The sequence below is a fragment of the Manis javanica genome, chromosome 12 (genome assembly GCF_040802235.1).
Source record: "Manis javanica isolate MJ-LG chromosome 12, MJ_LKY, whole genome shotgun sequence".
In the NCBI taxonomy this organism is placed as follows: Eukaryota; Metazoa; Chordata; class Mammalia; order Pholidota; family Manidae; genus Manis; species Manis javanica.
In genome coordinates, this window is record NC_133167.1 from 7,826,042 (window position 1) to 7,849,282 (window position 23,241).

At 33.5% G+C, this 23,241-nt stretch overlaps 2 protein-coding genes and 1 long non-coding RNA gene across 5 annotated transcripts in view; 1 reads left to right on the forward strand and 2 right to left on the reverse strand.

Annotated features, from left to right (window-relative positions):
- On the forward strand, positions 1–23,240 carry HTR2B (5-hydroxytryptamine receptor 2B). 3 transcript variants are annotated; one of them, XM_017679754.3, is made up of 4 exons: positions 1–1,188; positions 2,129–2,735; positions 12,363–12,563; positions 16,042–23,240. In XM_017679754.3, exons 2-4 carry the CDS (start codon positions 2,318–2,320, stop codon positions 16,935–16,937), a joined length of 1,515 nt encoding a protein of 504 aa, XP_017535243.3. In that variant the 5' UTR covers positions 1–1,188; positions 2,129–2,317; the 3' UTR covers positions 16,938–23,240. The 3 variants fall into 3 exon arrangements, with proteins under 3 accessions (XP_017535243.3, XP_073074096.1, XP_073074097.1); XM_073217995.1 differs by having other exon boundaries at positions 3–1,188; positions 2,489–2,735; XM_073217996.1 differs by having other exon boundaries at positions 4–1,188; positions 2,676–2,735.
- Positions 1–23,241, reverse strand: part of PSMD1 (proteasome 26S subunit, non-ATPase 1) — an 89,096-nt gene that overhangs the window by 40,746 nt on the left and 25,109 nt on the right. The gene's annotated exons all lie outside the window — the stretch shown is intronic.
- LOC140844925 (uncharacterized) lies at positions 8,962–12,352 on the reverse strand. Its single transcript, XR_012123468.1, has 2 exons — positions 10,782–12,352; positions 8,962–9,381 (listed from the first exon to the last, which is right to left on the reverse strand). It is a non-coding gene; the product is annotated as an uncharacterized lncRNA (long non-coding RNA).

Below are 23,241 nucleotides of genomic sequence, written 5' to 3' on the forward strand. Positions count from 1 at the left end.
GTCTTTTCACTGAATAAAATGGTGCTATTTTCAGTCTGACATTATTTGTTTTACAGATCCGCAAATTTGCCTGCATAAGCATAGACGCCAAACTGTGATTCAGAATAAAGCAACATTTAAAAATATTTCCATATTTCTGAAGAGAAATTCAGGTACATTAAAATCCATCTGACTGCTCTTGAGTATTATTTTGTTTTCACCCAAAAATTTTAGCACCTATCTTTTCTAAAATATGAATTTTGAGTTAATAAAAACCCCAGCAAATACTGAATAAAATTTGAAGTGTTCAGCAGAACTGAAATGAACAAAGTATTTTCCAGTGCCTTTCACACAAGCTAAGGAATATAAATTTGAAACAGTAAGAGGGCACAAATGCTATTGCAATTCCAGAAATAATTAAAATATGAATGATTTATGATGATCTGTTATAGCATAGCTGTTAGGATTTTTACACTGATTTTCTGAAATAAAGCAGAAATATGTATTTCATTACATATCGTATACTCTTCCCAATATATGTGAGAAAATAAAACTGCCATGAACCAACTGCCAAATCCAGAGGTTATCTATTTAGAAACAAGGAATGAAAAAGTTTTTACTAAAACCTATGTATACATGTACAGTTCAGACCTTTCTGTGCTCTTCTATAAAAGGTTGCAACCAGAGCAAATTAATTGTGTTCCACAGCAAAGTATTAAAAAAGCTGGCTAAGAATCTTGTTTCACTACTATAAAATAGAACTCTGGAAATTCACAGGGCAGAATATTCACAGAATGAAAGCTGCAGAATCTCTAGACTGTATTTTATTTTTCTAAAGGAAAAACAGCCCAGGGTTAATTCAAAGAACTATCTTAAACTAAAATGACAGAGTTTACTACTATTCCCAAATAGTAAAGAGAGCTCTCAAGAATACAACTTGAATACAGGTCAAGAACCGGTTCAACATACTTAACTGGTAGTTTTATAAATTATAATGAATGCTGCTACTCCCTAAAAATGAATGTATCATAGAGGAAATAACCTCCTTGGAATGCCTGCAGTTATACAACACATTTGTTTTATTGCTTTCAAGCACCAGTGCTGGAAGCTCAGAATAAGTCTATGGGAGGAGGACTTCAGTCACAGCAGCAAGCAGGTCTACTGAGCAGATAAGATGATATGCTTGGGGAAATAACAAGCAAATAAGAGGTAAGTATTTAACAAATAAATACAGAATTAATCTAAAGGGCTTTTTTGTTCTTCAAAAACTGCTACCATAATCTTTAATTTCTATTCAGTGGTTTAAAAACTAAAATGAAATTTTTACCAGTGTTAATGGGGAGGTTTTTAATATGGCATTTGCAGATTTTATGAATAAATGGTTTAATTTTCCTCTTAGCTTCCTCTCCTTCCCAAGGAAGTTGGAAAAATTAAGGAAAAAAAATACTACTTAAAAAAATAACTGATTCAAATATGGCACCAAGTGATAAATTTAGAAAATATCTGTTGCAGAGACTTGCTTTCCTTGAAAGACAAAATTACTAAAAACAATTGTTAGGATCCTAGTTATACCCCTTTCCCCCGCTTCTCTCAAACTGAAGCAATTCTCAAATGCTTAAATGACAGTTTTATCAGTTTTAAGATAGATCTGATCAGACCCAATTACAAATAAGGATTCCTAGCTGGTATATCATTTATTTAGAACCTTGGAGTGTTTCTAGGGGGGTAGCCAGTGTATCCTAAAAGTTCTATTTATAATGATTTAGTGTTCTGAAATTTCTGTTCTGTATGTATTCTAAAGTAAAGGTAAAAAGACATGTAAGGGTCAGGGAACACTTGGATTTTTACTATAACCACCGAAAGAACTAATGTATCTCCTGTTTCATTAATTGAATCATATCAGGAATATATTTGTGGGGACTGGCTGCACTGTCACAAATGCAGAAGAGACCTACTGAAAAGGGAGGGGCTATTAAGTTCAAGTGTTTGCTTTTTAAAAATAAATAATGTAATCCATATATTTAATATTTAGGAGGAACTCTGGTATTCAAATTCAAATGACTCTACCACTCAATTCTTAACTACCACTACAGCAAAAAAAAAAAAAAAAAAGAGAGAGAGAAACTAATAAATAAGTCTTTTTTCACAGCTATTGGTTTCTTTCATCAAGCCTTCTGAAATCTGAACCTCTGCAGAATACTAAACACATGAACCTTACCTACAGACATGGACAGATGCATGAAAGCTCTCATTTTACCCAACTTGAAATTCTTCTAAAAGGAAGGAGTCAGCTTTGGCTTTGAATATTTGGCATGGGTACAATGCTTTAAAAGAGCAGATGACCAGCTTAGCTACTGACCATGCTGACCACTATCTGGAATCAGATCAAATCACAGAAAAACAGCGAATGGCTCTCTCTTATAGAATATCAGAACAAAGCACAATTCCTGAGCAAATTTTGCAAAGCTCATTTGATCACTTTATCTCTTCTAACTGGTCTGGATTACAGACAGAATCGATACCAGAGGAAATGAAACAGACTGGTGAAGAACAGGGAAATAAACTGCGCTGGGCAGCTCTTCTGATACTCATGGTGATAATACCCACAATTGGTGGAAACATCCTTGTTATTCTGGCTGTTTCACTGGAGAAAAAGCTGCAGTACGCTACCAATTATTTTCTAATGTCCCTGGCAGTGGCTGATTTGCTGGTTGGACTGTTTGTGATGCCGATTGCCCTCTTGACAATAATGTTTGGTAAGTATTTCACTTTGTTCCTGCCATCAAGCCACAGAACTATGATATGCTATTAGAGAAAGGGATACTCATTTAATCTTTTTTTTCATTTAATCTTTAAAGATAACTTGGATTATTTAAAGATACAGTTAGTAAATGGTCCTTCATTTTTCATCATTTTCTATGGTTGGTGATCAGTTTTAAAGACCAAAAAAAATACTTTTAGAAACAATTCTACTCCCTCCTCAGCCATCTAATAAAATCATTTAAAAAGTCATTCAAGTTAGCAATGCTCATAGTTTCTGCATACATTACCTAAAAATTACAGTGAAAAAAGACCTACACTTTCACTTTCTCATTTTCAGTACTTTTTTTCCTTGACAAAGCAATAGCTAGGACACTTCTGTGACAGTTACGTACTGGGTTAATTATTAGTGATATGGTTGAATTACTCAATTCAATTTAAATCACTAAACCCCAATTTAAAATTGAAATTGTTCTAAATTGAAATCTCTTTACAGTTTTTGTACTTTATAGAGTTAAACATAACTCTTACAAGTGTCATGTTAAGAAAAAACTATGTTTAGCTGCTGAAGGCAATGATCTGACTCAGAGTCTTCCCAGAGATGATACATCTGTTTAATTTCTATGATTTTTGACTGTCTGGGTCTTTGATATACGTAAGAGGACTATCAGACCTCTCAGCTATTAAAATAACTGACCAAAGCCTGAGTTACTACAATAAAAATACAGTTTGAAATCTAAGTTTGTTATAATAAAAAAAGAAGTAATTTCTGATTCAAGTAGATCATCTCTAGTTATAGAATCTGGGTAAACATGAACAATTCTGATGAATTATGAAAGCTCCCAAGAATCAGCATAGAGGATATTAATTTATTCACTGCTCGGCAGAAATAGAATGTATATTATAAGGTGAAGAAAAACTGCCACTCAAACTACTATTTTCAAGTTTAAATGCTACACTTTAGTAATTTTTATAACTAATTATAGAAAGATATTTAAAATTAAGTACTTGATCTCTCAAATATAATCAGATGGTAACAGGTTGAAGAACTTACTTACCATTTATGTAAATCAACATTTATCTAGGTTTTAAATTTTGTGGCAAGACAAGCAGTAATGAGTAAGGTTCTACTGCTTTAATAGTTTCTAATCATTAATATGACTATCTCCCTCCCTTTTATAAATTTGTAATCCTTTCAATAGTCTTGTTCTACTGGTAACCATGGAAAATAATTAAGAAATTTTACTCTAAAGGAGAACATAAAAATTTCTTAATTCTGAATAAAGTTTAAATGAAAGTAGGAACATTTATGAATATCTGGTGATTGTACAGCCATTTGATGCAAGCTCTCATCTCCATGCACTCAACAGTAGCTAAATGTGTAAAATCACACTCTTTAAACGGTGATTTGCAAGGCAGACAGAAAATATTAAAATGCTCACCTCATACTAACATAAAATTTAATTGATACATCATGTTGAATAAATGAAACTGAATGAGTTATGTAGAATTTTAACTTTAAAAATCCCTAAGTTTGTAAGTATCAAACACCTACTAGATGCAAAACCCTGTGGTAGATACTAAATTATCAGTTAACTAGTTAAGGAATCTTAAAAAGTTCTGAAGTTCCTTAAAGTAAGCTAACAAAACACAAAAACAGGTAAGAGAGATCATTCCATGTTTTCTATAGGAAAATAGACATCCAGCAGTAGAAAACTAAGCTTGCATTGCAAAACACAATCAACAGAACAGCAGTAGATTCATAGACACTGAGAAGTGACTAGTGCTTGCATGGAGGAGGGGTTGGGAAATAGAGGAGCACAAAAATTCTCAATCGTAACACAAGTTGGCCACGGGTATAGTAGGACAGCACAGAGAATATAGCCAATGAATCGGTAATATCTTTCTATGTTGACAGATAATAACTGCATTAGTGGGGGTGAGAATTTAATAACATGGATAACTGCTGAACCATTGTGTTGTATTATTTAAAACCAATATAAGATTGTTATCAACTGTACTTGAATAAAAACAGAAACAAAACCAGAACAGAAGAAAACTAGGCTTATATTAACATTTTTGGGGCCTAGGATATTCTTGCCACAAAGCTGAAAACCCAACATATTTTAATGTAAGTTATTTGGAGTGTCTTCCTATTTATGTCCTAAATAATTATATTTTAACCATGCTTCTTTCAGACGTTTACTTTTTAATTACAGAATAAAATCTTTCATGGCCCCAAATACTTTTACTATTAGTAATTAAGCTCTGTAGGGGGTTAGTAAATTTTTTAAAAATGAACATGGGAACTTAGCCACTATTTAAAATATTATTGCATTAATTACTGAAAACATTACTCTATTTCTATGCGAAAGTGTATGAGAAAATGCATGCTGTCCTCTAAAAACTTTCAAAATGCATTCATAAATTGGGGACTGCAGATATAAATGGGGACCTGACTTAAAATACAGATCTTTTCGATAGACTTTCACATGTTAACAAATACTAAGACTTCCTAAATTAATGTATTTGTAATAATTTCTGATAACTTTAAAAGGCAGGAGTGGATTTTGTGTATTTTTCCTTGCATAGGCATAATCTTCAGAACTTCTAAAGTTTGTACAAACAAGTGTACCTGGTTCTTTAAACATAAAAAGTTAACTATCACTATGAGTGATTTTAGTTATCTCTGGGAAATGCAATTAAAGTAACAGAAACTTTATACTGGCTAGTATTCTAATGGAATTAAGTTTTAAAAAAGGGGAGAACAGTGAAATTTTAATAGTGGCTCTTATACTGAGCAATATCACCAATGATTTATATAACATCTGAATATATAAATTGTTTGAATTCCTATTTTACCAAGATTAGGATAACTGGCATAACATGGCCTTTCAAATAAATTGTGTCATTTCAACTTCCATGCTGCTTCTTCCTTTCTAGGAACAGTGGAACTAAACCTTTACTTTACAGTTCTAGTTTTTTACTGTCTTACCTATAGTTCCTAAAATCCATGACCACAAAATAGATGCTTGTAACATAAGGTTTAAAAGTGCCTATGTTAACCTAAGACAGGCACAGTAGCAGGGGGGCCATCAGGACAGAAATTGGGGATCAACAGAGGTGAGGCTTAGAACCTCACCCCGTTTTGAGAGAAATCTGCTACATCTGTGGATGTTTTGCTGCCCTTGTCTAGCTTGGATTAATACTTAAGTCTACAGGCACACACCTGGTCATCTACATTTGCCCTCTTACAGCACTAAATTATGTTTTCTACCTTTATTTTGCATCTACCTACCACTTCAGCATTTTATTAAAAAAGTAATAATAATAATAATAATAAGGGAGAAATGTGGGATTCACATATAAATCAAGTATAAAAATCAAATGAATAATCATATCTGACTTGATTGTTTATAGTTCATGATGCGTGATCAAAACCGAAAGTTTCTGTGATGACTGCCCTTGCACTGTTCACCATGTAAGACCTTATTCACTGTGTAAGAACTTGTTCACCATGTAAGAACTTGTTCGTTATGCTTCAGAAGATTGGAGACTGTTGAGAATTAGGCTTGGGGTTGATTAATGATTGTGCATTGAGTCCCCTATACAGAATTTTATTATTGTTAACAACCATTTGATCAATAAATATGAGAGATGTCCTCCCAAAAAAAAAAAGTACCTATGTTAGAAATACTTGAGTGGGATGCAAAGGAAACTAGAACAAATGCCAACATAAGTAAGACAGGATGTTCACAGTTTAAGAACGCGTCTGAACTTTCCATATCTCATCAAATAAATACATGATTAAAAATGTAAAGGGAGAGAACATGGCATTTGATCATCCACTGGTCATTACTTGTTTATTTATAACTTAAGGTTTAATCCACATCTCATGAAACAGTATTTGTAGTGCAACTGAAAGGGCATAAAAAAATAACTGAAAGATGAGGGTATGACACAAGACACCCCAGGCTTTGAATACTGGTTCTTCTGTGTTGGCTTAGGTAAATCACTTTTATCAGAGTTGGATCTCTTTGTCTATAAAATAGGTATGCTAAATCTTACATCATAGATACCTTGTGAAATTGTCAAGTAGGGCCCAGCACTAAAAACTGGCAAGTATTGGTAGAGTATGCAAAGGGTTTATACACTGAAATATGTGATTTAGTTTAGATATGAGTCTGACCAGAGATGAAATAGATACATGGCAGTAAAAGAAAATATCAGGTACTCATTTATAGAGTGAAATGCTGCCCTACCAATTCTTAAATGAGGGAGCAAGGCAATTAAAGGCACTTCTTTTGGGAAAGTGGAAATTTTAAAAACCAACAAAAATTTTATAAGTATTAAGTCAACTGAAACATTAAAACACTATCCTATTAGACATCTAATCCAAGCATACTTCATATGCTCAAATGTAGTGGGAAAATAACAACAAAAACAAAACAAAAGCTCCGTAATAAAAATTTAGGCACTGATCTATGTCTCTCTTCTGGAAGATAAAAAAATATATATAAGAATCTCTGAGATTAAAAAAGTGTGTACTCATATACATAGGTCAAAATTCATCAAACTGTACATTAGGATTTCTGCAATTTATTGTACTTAACTAAAAAAAAATGTACTTGAAAACTGTGTCCTTTTTGGATGTCAGGGCTTTTAGGATTTGTCCTCAGTACGTTCATGAACTATTTACCTTGGTGAAAACTACAGACACAGTCCTCTTGGAATGTCCTTAAAAGTACCGTCTTTCAAATTCTCAAAAGCATATATATTATGTCCCAGACTTATAAATAATGTCAATTATTTTCTGAACTAATGATATAACTCAGATTTCAAACTAAAAAACTGCCTGAAGGTAAAGCAGCTTTCAGGTAAAATGAGTCTATCTCATTAAGAAACAGAGTTTCTGGTGACAAAAAAAAAACTCAGAATTTTGTACCAGTTAAGAATGCAAAAAACACAAAAAACCCAAACAACTAGGCATGGCAACGCACATAAGTTATTTACATTTCTTTGCCACATATACATAAAATAAATTTCAACTTTAGTAGAAGGCATACTTTCATGTCAAATTTAATTAAAAGTTAAACAGTTAAACATGTTTTCATGCCTTTTTTTCTTTGAAGTACAGCTTTAAGTTCAACTGGATGCATGCATTCTTGGTACAGCAGGAAGGAAGACAAATTTATTTTACACTGATGATAATGGCTTATTGTTCCTAAGTAAGAGTGTTTTAATGGCTGGGCTAGTTGGTTAGTTTCTGTCAAACAATAATAGTAATTAAGAACTAACATTTATTGAATGTTTTCACTATGCTATATATTGTTATAAATACTTTTCATGCATAACACTCAAGGGAACCCTATAAAATTGGTAGTAGTATCATCCCCATTTTACAAGAGAGGATACAGTAATAAATAAATGGCAGAGACATAATTTGAACCCAGAAGAAATGACTCTAGAATTCACACTCTTGAATCTTTATTACTCTGCTTTCTCAAATGAAATAAGAAATTTTATCAACCCAAACTATCATATTTGGCAAATAGCCAACATTTACATATTAAATAACTCTAACAAGATGACCATAGATTTTTTTCTCTAAGGGCAAGGCAGAATCCAGCATTTTTTAAGTTATATTTTATATTAAACGATACAGAATTATTTGGGTCTTAACCAATACTTATGTCAATACTTGAGACAATTGCCAGACCTCTTTTCTGAGGAAGATATTATCTGAGGCCCATTTCCTATTAAGTTGTTGAACCTTGTCTGGGAGACAAATAGAAACTTACATAACCGAATGGTAATTCTACCACCCCTTAGGAATAGTGGTATTTAAAGCATACAAGTCTTTATTTTAAACAGCAAAATATTTGTGCGAATATTTTTAGATAATAAACTGTCTATAACCCAAGACTCACCTAAATCTTGTTTTGCTCATGTAATTATCAATCTGTAATTATTTTAGGTGCTCAGAGAAATTTGGAAGTAGATAGAGGAAATAGGTAAAAAATGGGACTTGTGTTTTCAGATAAATTATGTTTTTTTTCTTTTTGTGGGACAACAAACACTACATAACTTAAAATTTTCCACCTCCTGTCTTAGGTTTTATGAAAAAGTTAAATTTTGAGACCCCCAAGCAGCAGTAATTAGTTTAGTTCAAATACCTGATAATTTCCCTTAAATTGACTTTTAGATACATTTTCCTCTTTCTTTTTATAAATCTATAGCTTCCATTTTAAATAATAAATTAAGTTCTAAGGGAAATAAGCTGGACATAACATACAACAACACATAAATGAACTTATAAATTCTTAAAACAAATTAAAACTCCTAATAAAATAACAGTTTTAAAATAGTTAACCTAACTCACTGTAACAGCTTAACCTCCTTCAGCTATTCTGAATAGTAAGAAACTTTTCTGATCTTCAGCTTATCAATTTAATACTAACTGAAGAAAACAATTTCAAGATGAAAACTACTTGAACTCGGAAAGGTCCCTTGAATGTCAAGAATTGTTTTTAATTTGTATAAATTCTTAGATTACCTGAATCTACTTAGGCAGTTACACCTTTTCTTCTTTTTGTTTTGTATAAAAGATTTCTATTAATTTAACGCAGTCGTTCATTACTTCTGTTAGTTTAAAAAAAAAAAGTCAATTTGTTAGTATTTCAGGAAACTTGAATCATAAAGTCCTATCTTTCTTAACCTGAAACCTTATAATGTACTTTTTTCTTAAGAAAATTCTACCATGTCTCAATATTTCTACTGTTAACAATAAGAAAGCGCTGACTCAAATAATAATAGCGACCTGCATTAATACCCACTTTGTTCTAAAACTGGAGTTTATAAAACACATTCATTCTATTGAAAAGCAAGGCTAAAACAAAACTTCATAGGCTTAATTAAATCAGAGCTTTCCTTTTAGCCCATAATTAGGAGTATGTGGATCAGAGAGTCTAATTCCAAAGACATGTACTTTTTATAGGAGAGTTCTGTTGTGACTTCCTGCTCACGGATAACTAGATTTATGACTAGAATTTTCCGAACCTTAATTTTTAAAAATGCAAACCATAATTAGAAGAGACAAGTTTAAATGATTAACAACCCATTTTAAAGATGATGGCATGCATTTAAAGAAAGGAAATCTAAGATATAAGACATGAATTATTTGCCTTTTAAAATCTTTAACTATGATCAACATCTGGTTGTAGCTCTAGATTTGAGTACTTTTCTACTTTCTACTCAGTCCTAACCTTTTGATTCAGGACAGTTCAGAATGAAGCCTCACTTTCAAGTATTTTCCACTGTTAACAGTTAAACATAAGTGATTCTTTTAACTCTATTTAAATTGTTAGTTTGCTTAAGATCAGATCAAAGAATACATCGCTGCTTTTGACTGTCCAAGATCCTTTTCCACTAATTACCAGAAAATCTGAATACTATGACTAAGAGGAAGAAAGTCTAATTCATTAGATTGTTTCTAACCACAGATTTCTCTGCCATGCTTTATTCATTCCTTTATTTTGAGAGGTCTCCCGTAAGTTCTTTTCTATAAGGCATTCTGAGTTGCTTATCTGATAACAGAGAATGTAGGTGCATCTTTTAAGATTCAAGACACAACCTTTCCCAGTCTTCTAAAGCAGTGCTTCTCAAACATTAATTTGCATACATAAGGCCAGATTCCCTGTGAAACTGTAGTCTGACTCACTGATCTGCAATGAGGCCCAAGAGCCTGCAGTTCTAACAAGTGTGCTGATCTAAAGGAGCACACTTCGAGTAGCAAGGTTCTAAGGAACACTTTCAATTTACACTGAAGTTTTAATAAATAAATGCTCCCTCTCATATTCAAAGACTTAATTGTACCTGAATTTACTCACCTGCAAAAATCAGTGATGTAATATTTAAGGTCCCTTCTAGCTCAATGACTCTGTAATTTATCATCTCCATTCCTTAATCCTCACCTTCCACCCCCAATTCAGTGACGTAGGAAAAGTTTGATTAATTTTCTTAATAGTATGAATTACTCCTACCTGATGCTTTAATCCTTTTTTAAGAAGTTGCTGAATACAGACTCAAGTGCCAAGCAACATTTATCCCTTATGAATAAAATTCATACTGATTTTGTTCCTATGAAGAAATAATTTAATATTTTGTTTAAGAATGATACACACCAACTCTGGAAACAGAAGATACCAAAAAGTGGATTTGTCAGCCTTTTTAAATGAAATATACAAATATTTTTCATTGAAATCCTACTTTACTCTTAAAAATTCAAGTCTTTCTAAAACTCTCTCCCTAAATAACAGTTTTTGTTTTTTTTTTGGTTTGGGATGCTAACCTCTCTGCCCCCAGGCTTCTTGAATTTAGACAGTTAACAACTGAAGGGTCTCTTGGTGCTCTGAAATCCTGAGATGGTTATCTTGGTCCACCTTCAATTATTCTAATCATTTTATACCTCTCAAAGTCATATGTACTTGGAAAAAAAGACAAGAAAAGAGGTTTGCATTTTGTCAATGGACATAAAACAATTAAACCACAAAAGGGATTTCGATAGCTCCTATGTATACCATTTGTTTCATGTAATTTGCGTTTATAGCAAGGTCTAAAATGTGTGTGTGTGTGCATGTGCGTGTTTTGGTAAAATGGACTGTAACTGAAATATTCTAGGGTGAACCCTAAAACAAATTTAAGCTTTTTTGAAACTACAAATGTGTAGATAGCAGATGTATGTATAGTGCATAATGTATCAAAACCACGTTAAGTGTAGATATTTGTCTGAAGTTAACTTTCTGTAAAACTATGTAGAATACTCAGTATCAATCTGAAATTTAAGAAAAGTTAATATTTCTAAAGTGTGTTAAGACTGTATGACATATGTAATAAGTGCTATTTCATACAGATTTGTTAAATAAAGTACTATGTCTAAATCCTGAAGTATCTTTTTAAGCCAAAGTCTATATTGCTTAATTATATTTCTAGTGCCTAGAATAAATGAAGGAAAATAGGATAATAACCCACTTCTCCTCAGAATAATTGATGTCATTCCTTTCACAAACTTTATTCAAGAACTATTTCTGTCAAATATCCCCCCACATCATTCCACTTATCTCCAAGTGAGGGTTTGCTATCGACAAGGATCATGCTGCTAGAAGAAAGCCAAAATTCCAGGCCTCATCAGACTCCTATTTGAACACTCTTTTTGCCACATTATAGTGTGTTTTCTCTTTTTTATGCACTAGCAGCTTAAAAATAAATTTTATTTGAATAACGAAGTTCAGTTGCAACCTGTGTAAATTTTTACAAGATCACAAAAGGAACAGACAAAAGAGCAAAGGTCAAAATGCTAAAAATGTTAAGCTGCTGATTTAGATAAAGGATTGTAATTATTACACAAAACAGAAGATGTATTTAAAAGGTATCACCTACAGAAATATATTTGATATTACTGACTCCATTATCTGAAGTTAAACATTATCTTATGGAGGTTAAGCCATAATATTTCAGATGAATGATTAAATAGGTTAAAAAATACGTATTACTTTAAAAAGAAAGAGCAGATTGAAGATTGCCATTTTGCAGAATATGTTTTTGTTTGTTTTTCTTTCTTCCAGAGGCTATGTGGCCCCTCCCACCTGTTCTATGTCCTGCCTGGTTATTTCTTGATGTTCTTTTTTCTACTGCATCCATCATGCATCTCTGTGCCATTTCAGTGGATCGTTACATTGCCATTAAAAAGCCAATCCAGGCTAATCAATACAACTCAAGAGCTACAGCACTCATCAAGATTACAGTGGTGTGGTTAATTTCAATAGGTATGTGGGGAATGTCAGGGTGTGGGGTGCTATATACAGGTTTTGGTTCCACTTAACTAGGAAAATACAAGGTCTTGGTAGGCTGTGAAACTCAGCATGAGAGGTCAAGGCAGCCTATGGACAGATCAACACAAGCTCCTTATGCCATTACATTCATCACATAGCTTCTAAATCATACTGTCAGCTAAAAGTGTGAAAATGCAGAAGCACATGTCCTCAGAAAGAACTATCTTTCCAGTATTCACTGGATATCATTCTACTTTGATTTTGACATGCAGGAAAACTAAGTCTGGAAGCAGTTTTCATATTTGGCAACAGACCATTATGGTAGGTATCATGCAGAATCCTGAAATTATACTAAAGTAACAAAAACTGAAATGCATCTTAAATCACACCTGAGAAGATAAAGAGGAAAGGAGAAAAAAGGAAAAAGCAAACTAAACATTTTGTATGCAGGTCTCAAAGATCATAAATTCATCTTGGAAGTCATATGTACAGACTAAAGGCAGGAAATGTGTTTTGAATATGTTTAATCAGAAGATTTTAGAGAGATGCAAATGATGTTCAGAAATGATTGGTAGAAATCATAGTTCTGTTTTATGCCCCTGTGCCATCTTTAATGCTCAAAGATAGCTGCTATTATAATCTTAGCATGAAGTACAAAATAAATAACTCAAACCACTCATAAAGTTAATATCAGAAAAACAATTACAATTACTATGATCATTAAAAATCTGACCAGCAGATTCACTTCTTCCTAGTAAAAAAAATTCAAAGAGGAGAAAATCAAGAGAGACCTGGAATGCTAAAAAGGAAGCAAGAAAAATATGTTGACTTCTCTCTAATCAGTGTAAGACCACTAGGACAAAAAAGCAGGAAAGCAAGACACTGAAATTGACCTTAATATTCCTGAAATAATGATACCAGGGCAAAGTATGGAGACAAAAGTAAGGAATGTTATTATTCTAGCTTGGGAAGAAATAAGGGTCAAGAAAAAGTCTATTCAGAATGGAGATAACTGCAAGCAGTGAGAAAAGGCTAGTTTGGGGGCAAAGGCTGACTGACAAGAGCATAAGAGGCCCCCCAAAAAAGGAAGCCAAGGAAAGGGCATGGGCAATAATGGGTGACAATTACCAAAATTTAAAGTGGAGAGGGGTAAAACTAAAGTAATTCAGGGCAAATGACACACATTTTTTTGGTAAGCTCACGGCAATGAAGGAGAGAAAAGGGGACAGTATGAGGGGTGCATATTGGGCTAGGGTAGGGGGAGTAGAGCAAAGGCTGGGAGGAAATAGGAAAAATGAATCCCTAAGAATTAAAACATTTGAGACTGTGAAATACAATGAAGTCAACAAACAAACAAACAGCCTCTCTAAGTGGTACCTCATGGATAACATGAATTATAAATTGATCAAATTTTTACTGAGTACCTATAATGTGCTAGGTACTACTACAAAGATGAATAAGAAAAAGAATCTTTACATTCAAGGACGGCAGATATGTACACAAATTAGACTAATATAGAATGTTAAGTATGCAGGAGGAAAAGAATTAAAAGATCCCCGATTTAGAGCTTTGGAAGGGATCTTATAAATCTACTTTTTCCTTTTATAGATGAGAAAAGAAACCTAAAGATTTAAAATACTTGGCTTAAAGACTATTACAACTTTTCAGAATCAAGCCAAAATCAATGCTCTTTTCATTTCATCACACTGTCTTACAGAATCAGTGACAATTCAGTAATTTTATAAATGGAAAAGCAGATGATGGGGTTAGTACAGTTTTTTCATTCCTCAAAGTGTTAAAAAGAGTTCACGTTCTTCTTCTGGATTTATGGTTATATACTAGGTAACACCTGGCAACAGTAAGGTCTGAAAGGAGAATAAGAGGGTAAGGGTATAAAAAGCATCAGTGAAAACTTAAATGTTATGGACCAACAAGCTGGTTGAGAAGGTAATGTGAGCCTTGATGGTGGTTAGCGGAATCTGGAAATAGAGAAGGAAGGATGGACTAGTGGTCTTAAGACAAGAAAGGGAAAAACCAAGAGTTCATGATTTTAGATATGGGATAGTTTTAAATGAACTTATGGATGCTTTAAGTTATAATAATAATATAAGTTAAGGAGTTCAAGAAATATAAAATTAAGGTATTAGAAGGACCATCAATGGGATAAAGTCATGGAAGATGATAGCAATGGAACAGTGGAGATGAAGACCACTTCAAGGTGCTGATACCACTAAGGAAGAAGGACAAGTGTCCTGGAGGTTGCAGATGACCTGGACGGAGATTAAAGTGCTATAAATGGATTAAATAGACTTCAAAACGGAAGTGTTTGGGAGGAAAGAACAGGGAAATTATTACCTGGAAGTAACAAGGGTCAGTCCACTAACTTTTTCTGCAAAGGGCAAGATAGTAAATATTTGGGGCTTGCAGTCTATGTGTCTTCTATTACAACTACTCAACTCCGCTGCAATAGTCCAAAAGTAGTCATAAACAATACATTAATGAATGGGAATGGCTGTGTTCTATTTACAAAAACAGAGGGTAGGTCAGATTTGGCCCTTCAGCTGTGGTTGGCTAATCCTTAATGTAGAACACTAAGTATACAGAATCCACTTTCTGACCTTGTACTTGAAGAGAAGTAGAAAAAGCAGTGACCTCCACTAGAGAGGTTTAAGGAAAACATTCTTGTCAAGGGCTCAATAGTTACCATAAAAAGGCTGTGTACATAATGGAGTACTTTAAGATTCATAAAACAATACAATGATTCTAGAGGTGTGTAAAGATCAATTCAGACTTACTTTTAAGTATTTGCTGTTTCAAAGGGAAAGGATTCAGACTAACCCTTGTGTATCTGATTTTCTAATAAGCTACTTCACTACACAAGATAATATTTAAATACCTACTTCATGGTATGTAAAGCATTAGAAAATTAAAATGAGATATCTTCCTTTCATATCTATTAAAGGAACCCTCGATCTTGAAGTCACAAGGAAAAGACATTCACAAATGTTAATATAATCTCAAAGATAATAAAACAGATATGTATTCAGAATCAAGATATTGCATGAGTGTACTCTGAAGTTTCTTTAGATTAAACTACATTGATATTAAGATAAAAGCAGCTTCTTTTCTGAATTCCTTTTCCTTAACCTGGGGTAGATGAACAAAAATAATTATGAGAAATGAAGAACAAATACAGCTGTAGGGAAGCTTTAATTATAAACCTGAAATCACTAACCAATCTATTTAAAAACACGTTTCTTACTTGGTTCTACTTGTCAAATCTTCCATTGATAAGTACTTTGACGGATTCTGCATTGAGAATACCAGAAATCACAATACACTGGGTTACTAAGTCACTAAATAACTCTAAGTAACCAACATAAACTCTAGACTCTAAGATAAACTCTAAGACTATAATCTAAGGGTCAAAGGTCATAGATTAACTCATTTTATCCTGTTTTCTCTTCCTTAGGCATTGCCATCCCAGTCCCTATTAAAGGGATAGAAGCTGATGTGAGTAACCCAAACAACATCACTTGTGGGCTGACAAAGGATCGTTTCAGCAATTTCATGCTCTTTGGCTCACTGGCTTCCTTCTTTATACCTCTAGTAATCATGATTGTCACCTACTTTCTCACTATCCATGCTTTACAGAAGAAAGCTTACTTAATCAAAAATAAGCCACCTCAACGCCTAACATGGCTGACTGTATCCACAGTTTTCCAAAGGGATAAAACCCCTTGCTCTTCACCTGAAAAAGTGGCAATGTTGGGTGGTTCTCACAAGGACAAAACTCTGTCCAACTCAAGTGATGACATACTTATGCGAAGAATGTCCACAGTTGGAAAAAAGTCAGTGCAGACCATTTCCAATGAACAGAGAGCCTCAAAGGTTCTAGGGATTGTGTTTTTCCTCTTTTTGCTTATGTGGTGCCCCTTTTTTATTACAAATATAACTTCAGTTTTATGTGATTCCTGTAACCAGACTACTCTCAAAATGCTCCTGGAGATATTTGTGTGGATAGGCTATGTTTCCTCAGGGGTGAATCCTTTGGTCTACACCCTCTTTAACAAGACATTTCGGGCTGCATTTGGCCGATACATCACCTGCAATTACCGGGCCACAAAATCAGTAAAAACTCTCAGAAAATGCTCCAGAAGTATCTACTTCCGGAACCCAATGGCAGAGAACTCTAAGTTTTTCATGAAACATGGAATTCGAAATGGGATTAATCCTGCCATGTATCAGAGCCCAATGAGGCTCCGAAGTTCAACGATTCAATCTTCATCAATCATTCTACTAGACACACTTCTCCTCACTGAAAATGATCAAAGTGACAAAACTGAAGAGCAAGTCAGTTATGTATAGCAGGAATGGCACAGTTTTCACCTAACTAATAATGAAGCAGATATAAATGTACCAAGAATTACACACAGAACTTCATGTCATATTATCAAATTATCTCTTTAAGAGTTGTGTGTTAAGATTATTCAATTTTCTTTATCTGGACAAAAATGCCCCATGAAAAAGAATCATTTTGTACAGCTGCAAATTAAAACAATCCAGCACTCTCATTAAATGTTAAGGTATTCAAAAGAAATAAAATTAAATAAATCATAAATTTCAGGCTAAAAAAATCCAATGTCATCCTAAGGATTTATTTTGTTCCTGTTGTATGGAAGGCTGTGCTAAGAATGAAATGAAACAAAAATAAGCACTAACTCACTCATGAAGGCCTTAAAAGTGTAAAGCATAGCACAGAACAACAGTGATAGTAACAGAAGACTAAAAATCAGTGCATAAAACAATGATCGCATCTGGAGGTAAGTTAAGATTGTCATTTATAGTCTGGCTTAGTTAAATGTAGTCATGATTTTGCTTTGATCATGCAACTGGATGGATGGTAGGGGTAGGAAGGACAGCCATTATTACACAAAATAAAAGGGTCTCAGAGGGAGAACTTTTTATTAAATGGCTGATACCAAACATCTACTTAGCAGAGGTGGGTCTACCAGAGTAAGAGAATGCAAATGAAATCACTCTAGGGTACCTGAACCTCATAAAGAACATGTGCAAACTGGAGACATGGAAACTTAATCTAGCAACCTAAACTTAAATGATCTCATAAACTGAGATCGTGGCTGCCCAAGCTTGCCCAAAGACTTGGTTGAACTTCTGAAGCAAAATTTTTTATTCAGCCTTTTATTATTTCATTTTGTATTGCTAGATCTGGGAATAAGTCATCTATGTTACCTAATAGCTAACTGATTGCATTTACAGAAGATACTTAATTTCTGAGCCCCCATTTCCTCACCTATATTTGGTAGGTTCTTAAGAGGATGAGTGCATGTGGGCACTCTGCAGATGGTAGTCAAATTCTATTTACTTTTGATATTTCATTTTCATACTACTCCAAAAAATGACAAACAAATTTAGGGTGAGGGGCTCTGCAGTAAAGTGTGTAGCTTAGCCTTTCCTTTTCAGGTTGGCCCAATCTATGCCTCGACCTATTGCTGTTCTATCACTGTCCCCTCCAGGAAACTCGGTTTAAGAAAATTACTTCAAGAAATGCCTTGGCTATGGAGCTCAGCATAAGTGAGCCAGGTACATACTCTCTAAATGGCAGAATCCTTCCCTCGAACATGGGTCTAAACGTATGGTTCTATGTCATCTGCCAGAAAGATTGTATATTCCAATTTAATTCCTCAATCATTGAAGCTTTAGGTACTTTTTCCCACTAGTCCTTTTTAGTAGTCTTAAGGGTGGTCTTACTCAGATAGGAGGCAAAATAATTCACATTCCAAAAAAAAAAAGTCATTATTCTCTATTTTGGTTCCAGTCTCTAATACAATGGATTTGGCTCATGTTAAAATTTATATTCTTGCCAAGTCATACGAGATTAAGTTTCCAGCTATTATTCTAACAGTATCCCAAACCGCATTTTATGTATCTGAAGGCATATATAGATAGTTGTTTCAGTAAATCAAAACACTAGAGATGGCAACCATACTGCCAAAAGTCTACCCCTAGACAGTCTAGATGAAAAGGTCTATCTTCCATATGCTCTACATTAACTCCTAATTTGTGAATATGTTTAAACATATACACACCTACAAAATTAACTATAAGACCTTAAACTATTCAGCTTCAATTCCTGGAAAAAAATCTTTTTTGCTTATATTTATCTGAGATCTTTCTACAGTTAATAAGATCATTCTAGTATTTCATAGTGACTAGAAAATGAAAGTCACTAAATATACATCTCCAATACAACACAAAACTTTAACCACTGACATATAACTGATACTGCTATTTAAGAATACTTTAAATCCATAAATCTGAAGCAAATCTCAGAAGTTAACCCCACCTATGGCAACAAAGGGACTCTACTTAATAGTCTTACTTTGAAAGAAAAGGAATAGCTTGTACCTCTTTAGAAGAAGAATAAAAAAAAAAACACATTTAATTCTATTTCACATTTGTTAATTAATGGAGAGGGGAAGACAAAGGTGTAGAGAAAAAAATGAAAGAGACAAAAATAAAACAAGGACGTTACAGCATCCAGAACAAAAACACCAAGATACTGAGGCAGAAACAGAAAACACTGGAGAACAGGTTATCATATCCTTAGTAGAAAGGAGAGAAACTTTCCAAATATCTTAGTCATTGAGTTATTGTAAAGATGATTCATGTACTTGGTGATAACTAGTTGATTGTTATCACAGCAAAGATAACCAGGGATTTCTTCAAATTCTGAGCATCTATAATGAGGCAACATTTTTACATTCCAGGAACCATTTTTTGTGGTCTAAAAAACATCTGCACCAAGAATCTCCCTCTAATCTTGTAAGATCTACCCATATCTGAAAGCACATTACAGCTGACCCTTGAACAACATGGGAGTTAGGGATTCTGACCCCCTGTGCAGTAGAAAACCTATGTACAACTTTTGACTCCTCCAAAACTTGTATTAATAGCATACTGTTGACCACAAGTCTCACTGATTACATAAAGTTAGTTAATACATATTTTGTGTATGTATTATAAACTATTCTTACAATAAAAGTAAGCCAGAGAAGAGAAAATGTTTTTCCAAATTGTTAAAAATCTCCAAAGAATTTTCCAATATATTGATTGAAAAAACCCCACACATCAGTGTGCCTGTTCAGGTCAAATCCATGTTGTTCAAGTGTCAACTACAATGTATACATTGAGAAATATTTAGTTTCATATTGTAACAGTTTAAGTCACAGCAAAGATAACCAGGGACCTCCAAGACTATCTAACTTTAAAAAAGGTCTATTATCAGATCATCAATTTGTTCAGCATTATAGCAACTTAATTTCAACAAGTATGTTAAGACCATTGCTTTTTTTTAACTTCTTTCTTCATTTTCTTTTCCAGTGTTGACTTAGAAACAGATTCTATTCAATTCCAACTGTATTTCAGCCAGTGCCTAGCACAGTACTGTACAGTTGTAATAAAATCTGCTGACTAGACTGATAACAATGGGACCAATAATCACCTATTTATTAGATAAAAAATGTACTACATTTATTTCATCTTGGTAAGAATGTTTTTCAACTTAGTTTTCTATTTTTATCACACACATTACAATTAACCCACAAACCACAGGAGAAAGAAATATTGAAAATACAACAATTCCCTGGACTATCTGAGAGTGAAGGAGTTAATTTACATGAGAATTTTTAGTTTCCCAAAGACAATTTTATCTTAGTTGCTATATCTATTTACTGACATGTTTTCAGTGTTCCTCTCCAATAAGTACTTAAAAAGTTTAAAAACTTAAGAAGAAATAAATCCTTAAAACATGGTTCAAGAAGGTGGAATGTTTATAGTTATTTTGAAAGCAACATCTAAAAGGGAAGAAATGTAAAATGGAGCACACATTAAGAAAGTAAATGACACATCAGAAACCATTTACGATTCTTAGTAGAAAGGAGAGAAACTACGAGGAAATTTCAGCATACAAATATTCTAAAAGAGCCACTCAGGTAGTAGTGTATCCATCATGAGACCTGTTTGGAATTTCAGTTCTACCATTTAAATCTATGACAAAGAGAATTTTATTGATTATTGTTTTGGGATTCAATTTCCTTCTCTTTTAAAAAAAATGAGAATATTCATTGATTTCCAACTTTCCTTCACCTTTAAAAATTCTCACTCCAGGGAAATAGCGCTAAAAAATTTAATGAACTTGGTTTTTGCTTCCTAGACAAGGTGATCACATTTAATTTTCTTCATCTATGAAGAAAAAAATCATCTCTCAAGTCTTTTCTAGTTTCTACTCCTTATAAGCACCATATAATGAAAGAAAACTCAGAATAGTCCCTTAGAAATAAGAAGCACATGAGCAACTCATTAGCTAGATGTGACAGTCCTAGATAGTAAGAGATCTTAGTAAAGCCTAAAGGCAGCTCATGGGAGACATCTGCTGCTGAACTGGGAATCTGGCATGTACATGAGCTACAGGAAATACAAAGGCAGACATGAATTTTGTTAATTTCATAGCAAAGCACTGTCACTAAGGAAGGAAAAGATAAATTTCATAAAGTTCAATTTCCTGTGACAGAATACACATACTACTCCACTGATTATATGAAATATAAAGTCACTAATAGTAAAAATTAATGGTTGACAATGAAGAACAAAACAAAGGAAGAGACCATCATGAGGATTCTTTATACATAAGCCCATAGTTACTATGGGTTCACCAAGAAGAATATACTTATTATCTAATTCTCTGATAAGAATTAAACAAATCTCTTTGGGTGACAATAATAAACCATTTTATTGTTTTTGCTCTTCATTAGTGTCTAAACTCTAGAGCAAAAACAGGAAAAGGTTGAGGTTACAGTCTGGCAAGAATGACATGCCAAGATGACTGGGAGGAAACAGAACCATTCCACTTCTATTTTGTTTCTATCTTTTAGCTCACGAGAATGATTTTTAGATCAGAAAGATAAAAAGTAACGTTGTTATGACTGACAAAAATGCAAAACAGGTGAAGAGACTGGCTGCCTTAAATGAATGCAAGTCTCTAAGCTAAATGAACCAGCTCCCTGAAATAGACCTTGTCAATGTAATTATGGTGCCACTGCTGACAAAATTTGAGGAAAAACAGAAAATGGCAAAGTTATAAAAAAGACTGCAAGTGGCAAAATATTCCAATGTTCAAAGACAGGAGAGGACTCCAGAAATTAAACGTATGGACTGCATTGCACATCTTTTGAAAAGATGTAGAATAATTTAATATACAAAGGTTTTATATCTTAGAAAAGGAATCAATGAACACCTGACACTTCTATGGGGTTACTAAAAAACAGTAATTATCAAGTAAGCACATATCCTGTATCGAAGGTACCAGATTAGTAGATCTGTGTAAATATTAGTCTTCAGGATTTAGTGAAGGCTTGCTCATTAGCATCTGTGAACAAGTTGGATAAATGAGGGTTTGAGGGTAACACAGTGAAGCAGTTTACTATTTGGCTGAAGAACTTCACTGAACAGAACTGCCTAGTGCAAGAAGATATCTATTAGCATGACATACACATCTGTGCTTTACTTTGCTCCTTTTTGCTTCCTCCGCTGGGATGATAGATGTTACAGAGAAGATCCTATAACCAGTTCACAGTGGATGTCAATAAAATATTTGTTGAATTATACTACAATTTTTACAACAAAGGTTCACTCCCAGGAACTTGGTATAGAAAATCAACACCAGAGATTAAAAGGACATGAGACTCATCTAACATGTATCTGGGGAACTTCCTTTATTGTATAATTTCATCATAAATAAGCTATAACAGGCTGTGTCCAAACAGAGCTAAAAGAAGTACTTTTAATTTTCCTTTGTTGTATTTTAAAAAGTACCTGAACTAAAACAAACAATGGTATTTGAGATTGGTGATAACCAGACAGTAAGAACTACAGCAAGAATTACTACTGCATCTACCACAACTAGTACAATCACCACTACTATCACAGGCTTTAAATAGCACTTACTAGTGCCAGACACTGTTCTAAGGGCTTTAGATATACTAATTTTCTTACTCATCAAAAACCACTCTTAAATTGGTACTTATTATCATGTCCATTTTACAGATTAGGAATCTGATGCTCAAAGGAGACTAAGTAATATGCCCAAAGTCATGTAGCAAGGAAATGGCATGGCCAAGATTTAGCAGATTGGTTTCAGATTATGTACTTCTAATCACAACTATAACTACTCTACCAAGAAAATCTCCAAATCTGTGAGTCCAAAATAATTTTTTAAATCTGCAAATTTTCACTCTTGCACTCAAAGCCTATTTACTCTCATTAAGGAGCTTCAAGAGCTCTACAAAGCTGAGTAAGAGACAGCATTCCATCTGAATTACCCATATACATGGAAAGGGGAAGTGGTGAAGGTGTTAGACTTGGATTTAAAAAATTAAGTGCATAAGCAGAATATTATGAAAAAATAAACAGAAGTAGTAATTCATTTTACTACTTCTCAAACAGGTTCTCAGATTCTCAAGATAACTCGTTTCTTTTTCAGTTGAACATTATTCATCTTACTGTTGAACAGTCCTCACTCTGAACCTGTATGTATTCCTCAACTATTCAGTTTTTGTTTAGTTACTGACTACAAAAAGAAATGGAATAAATA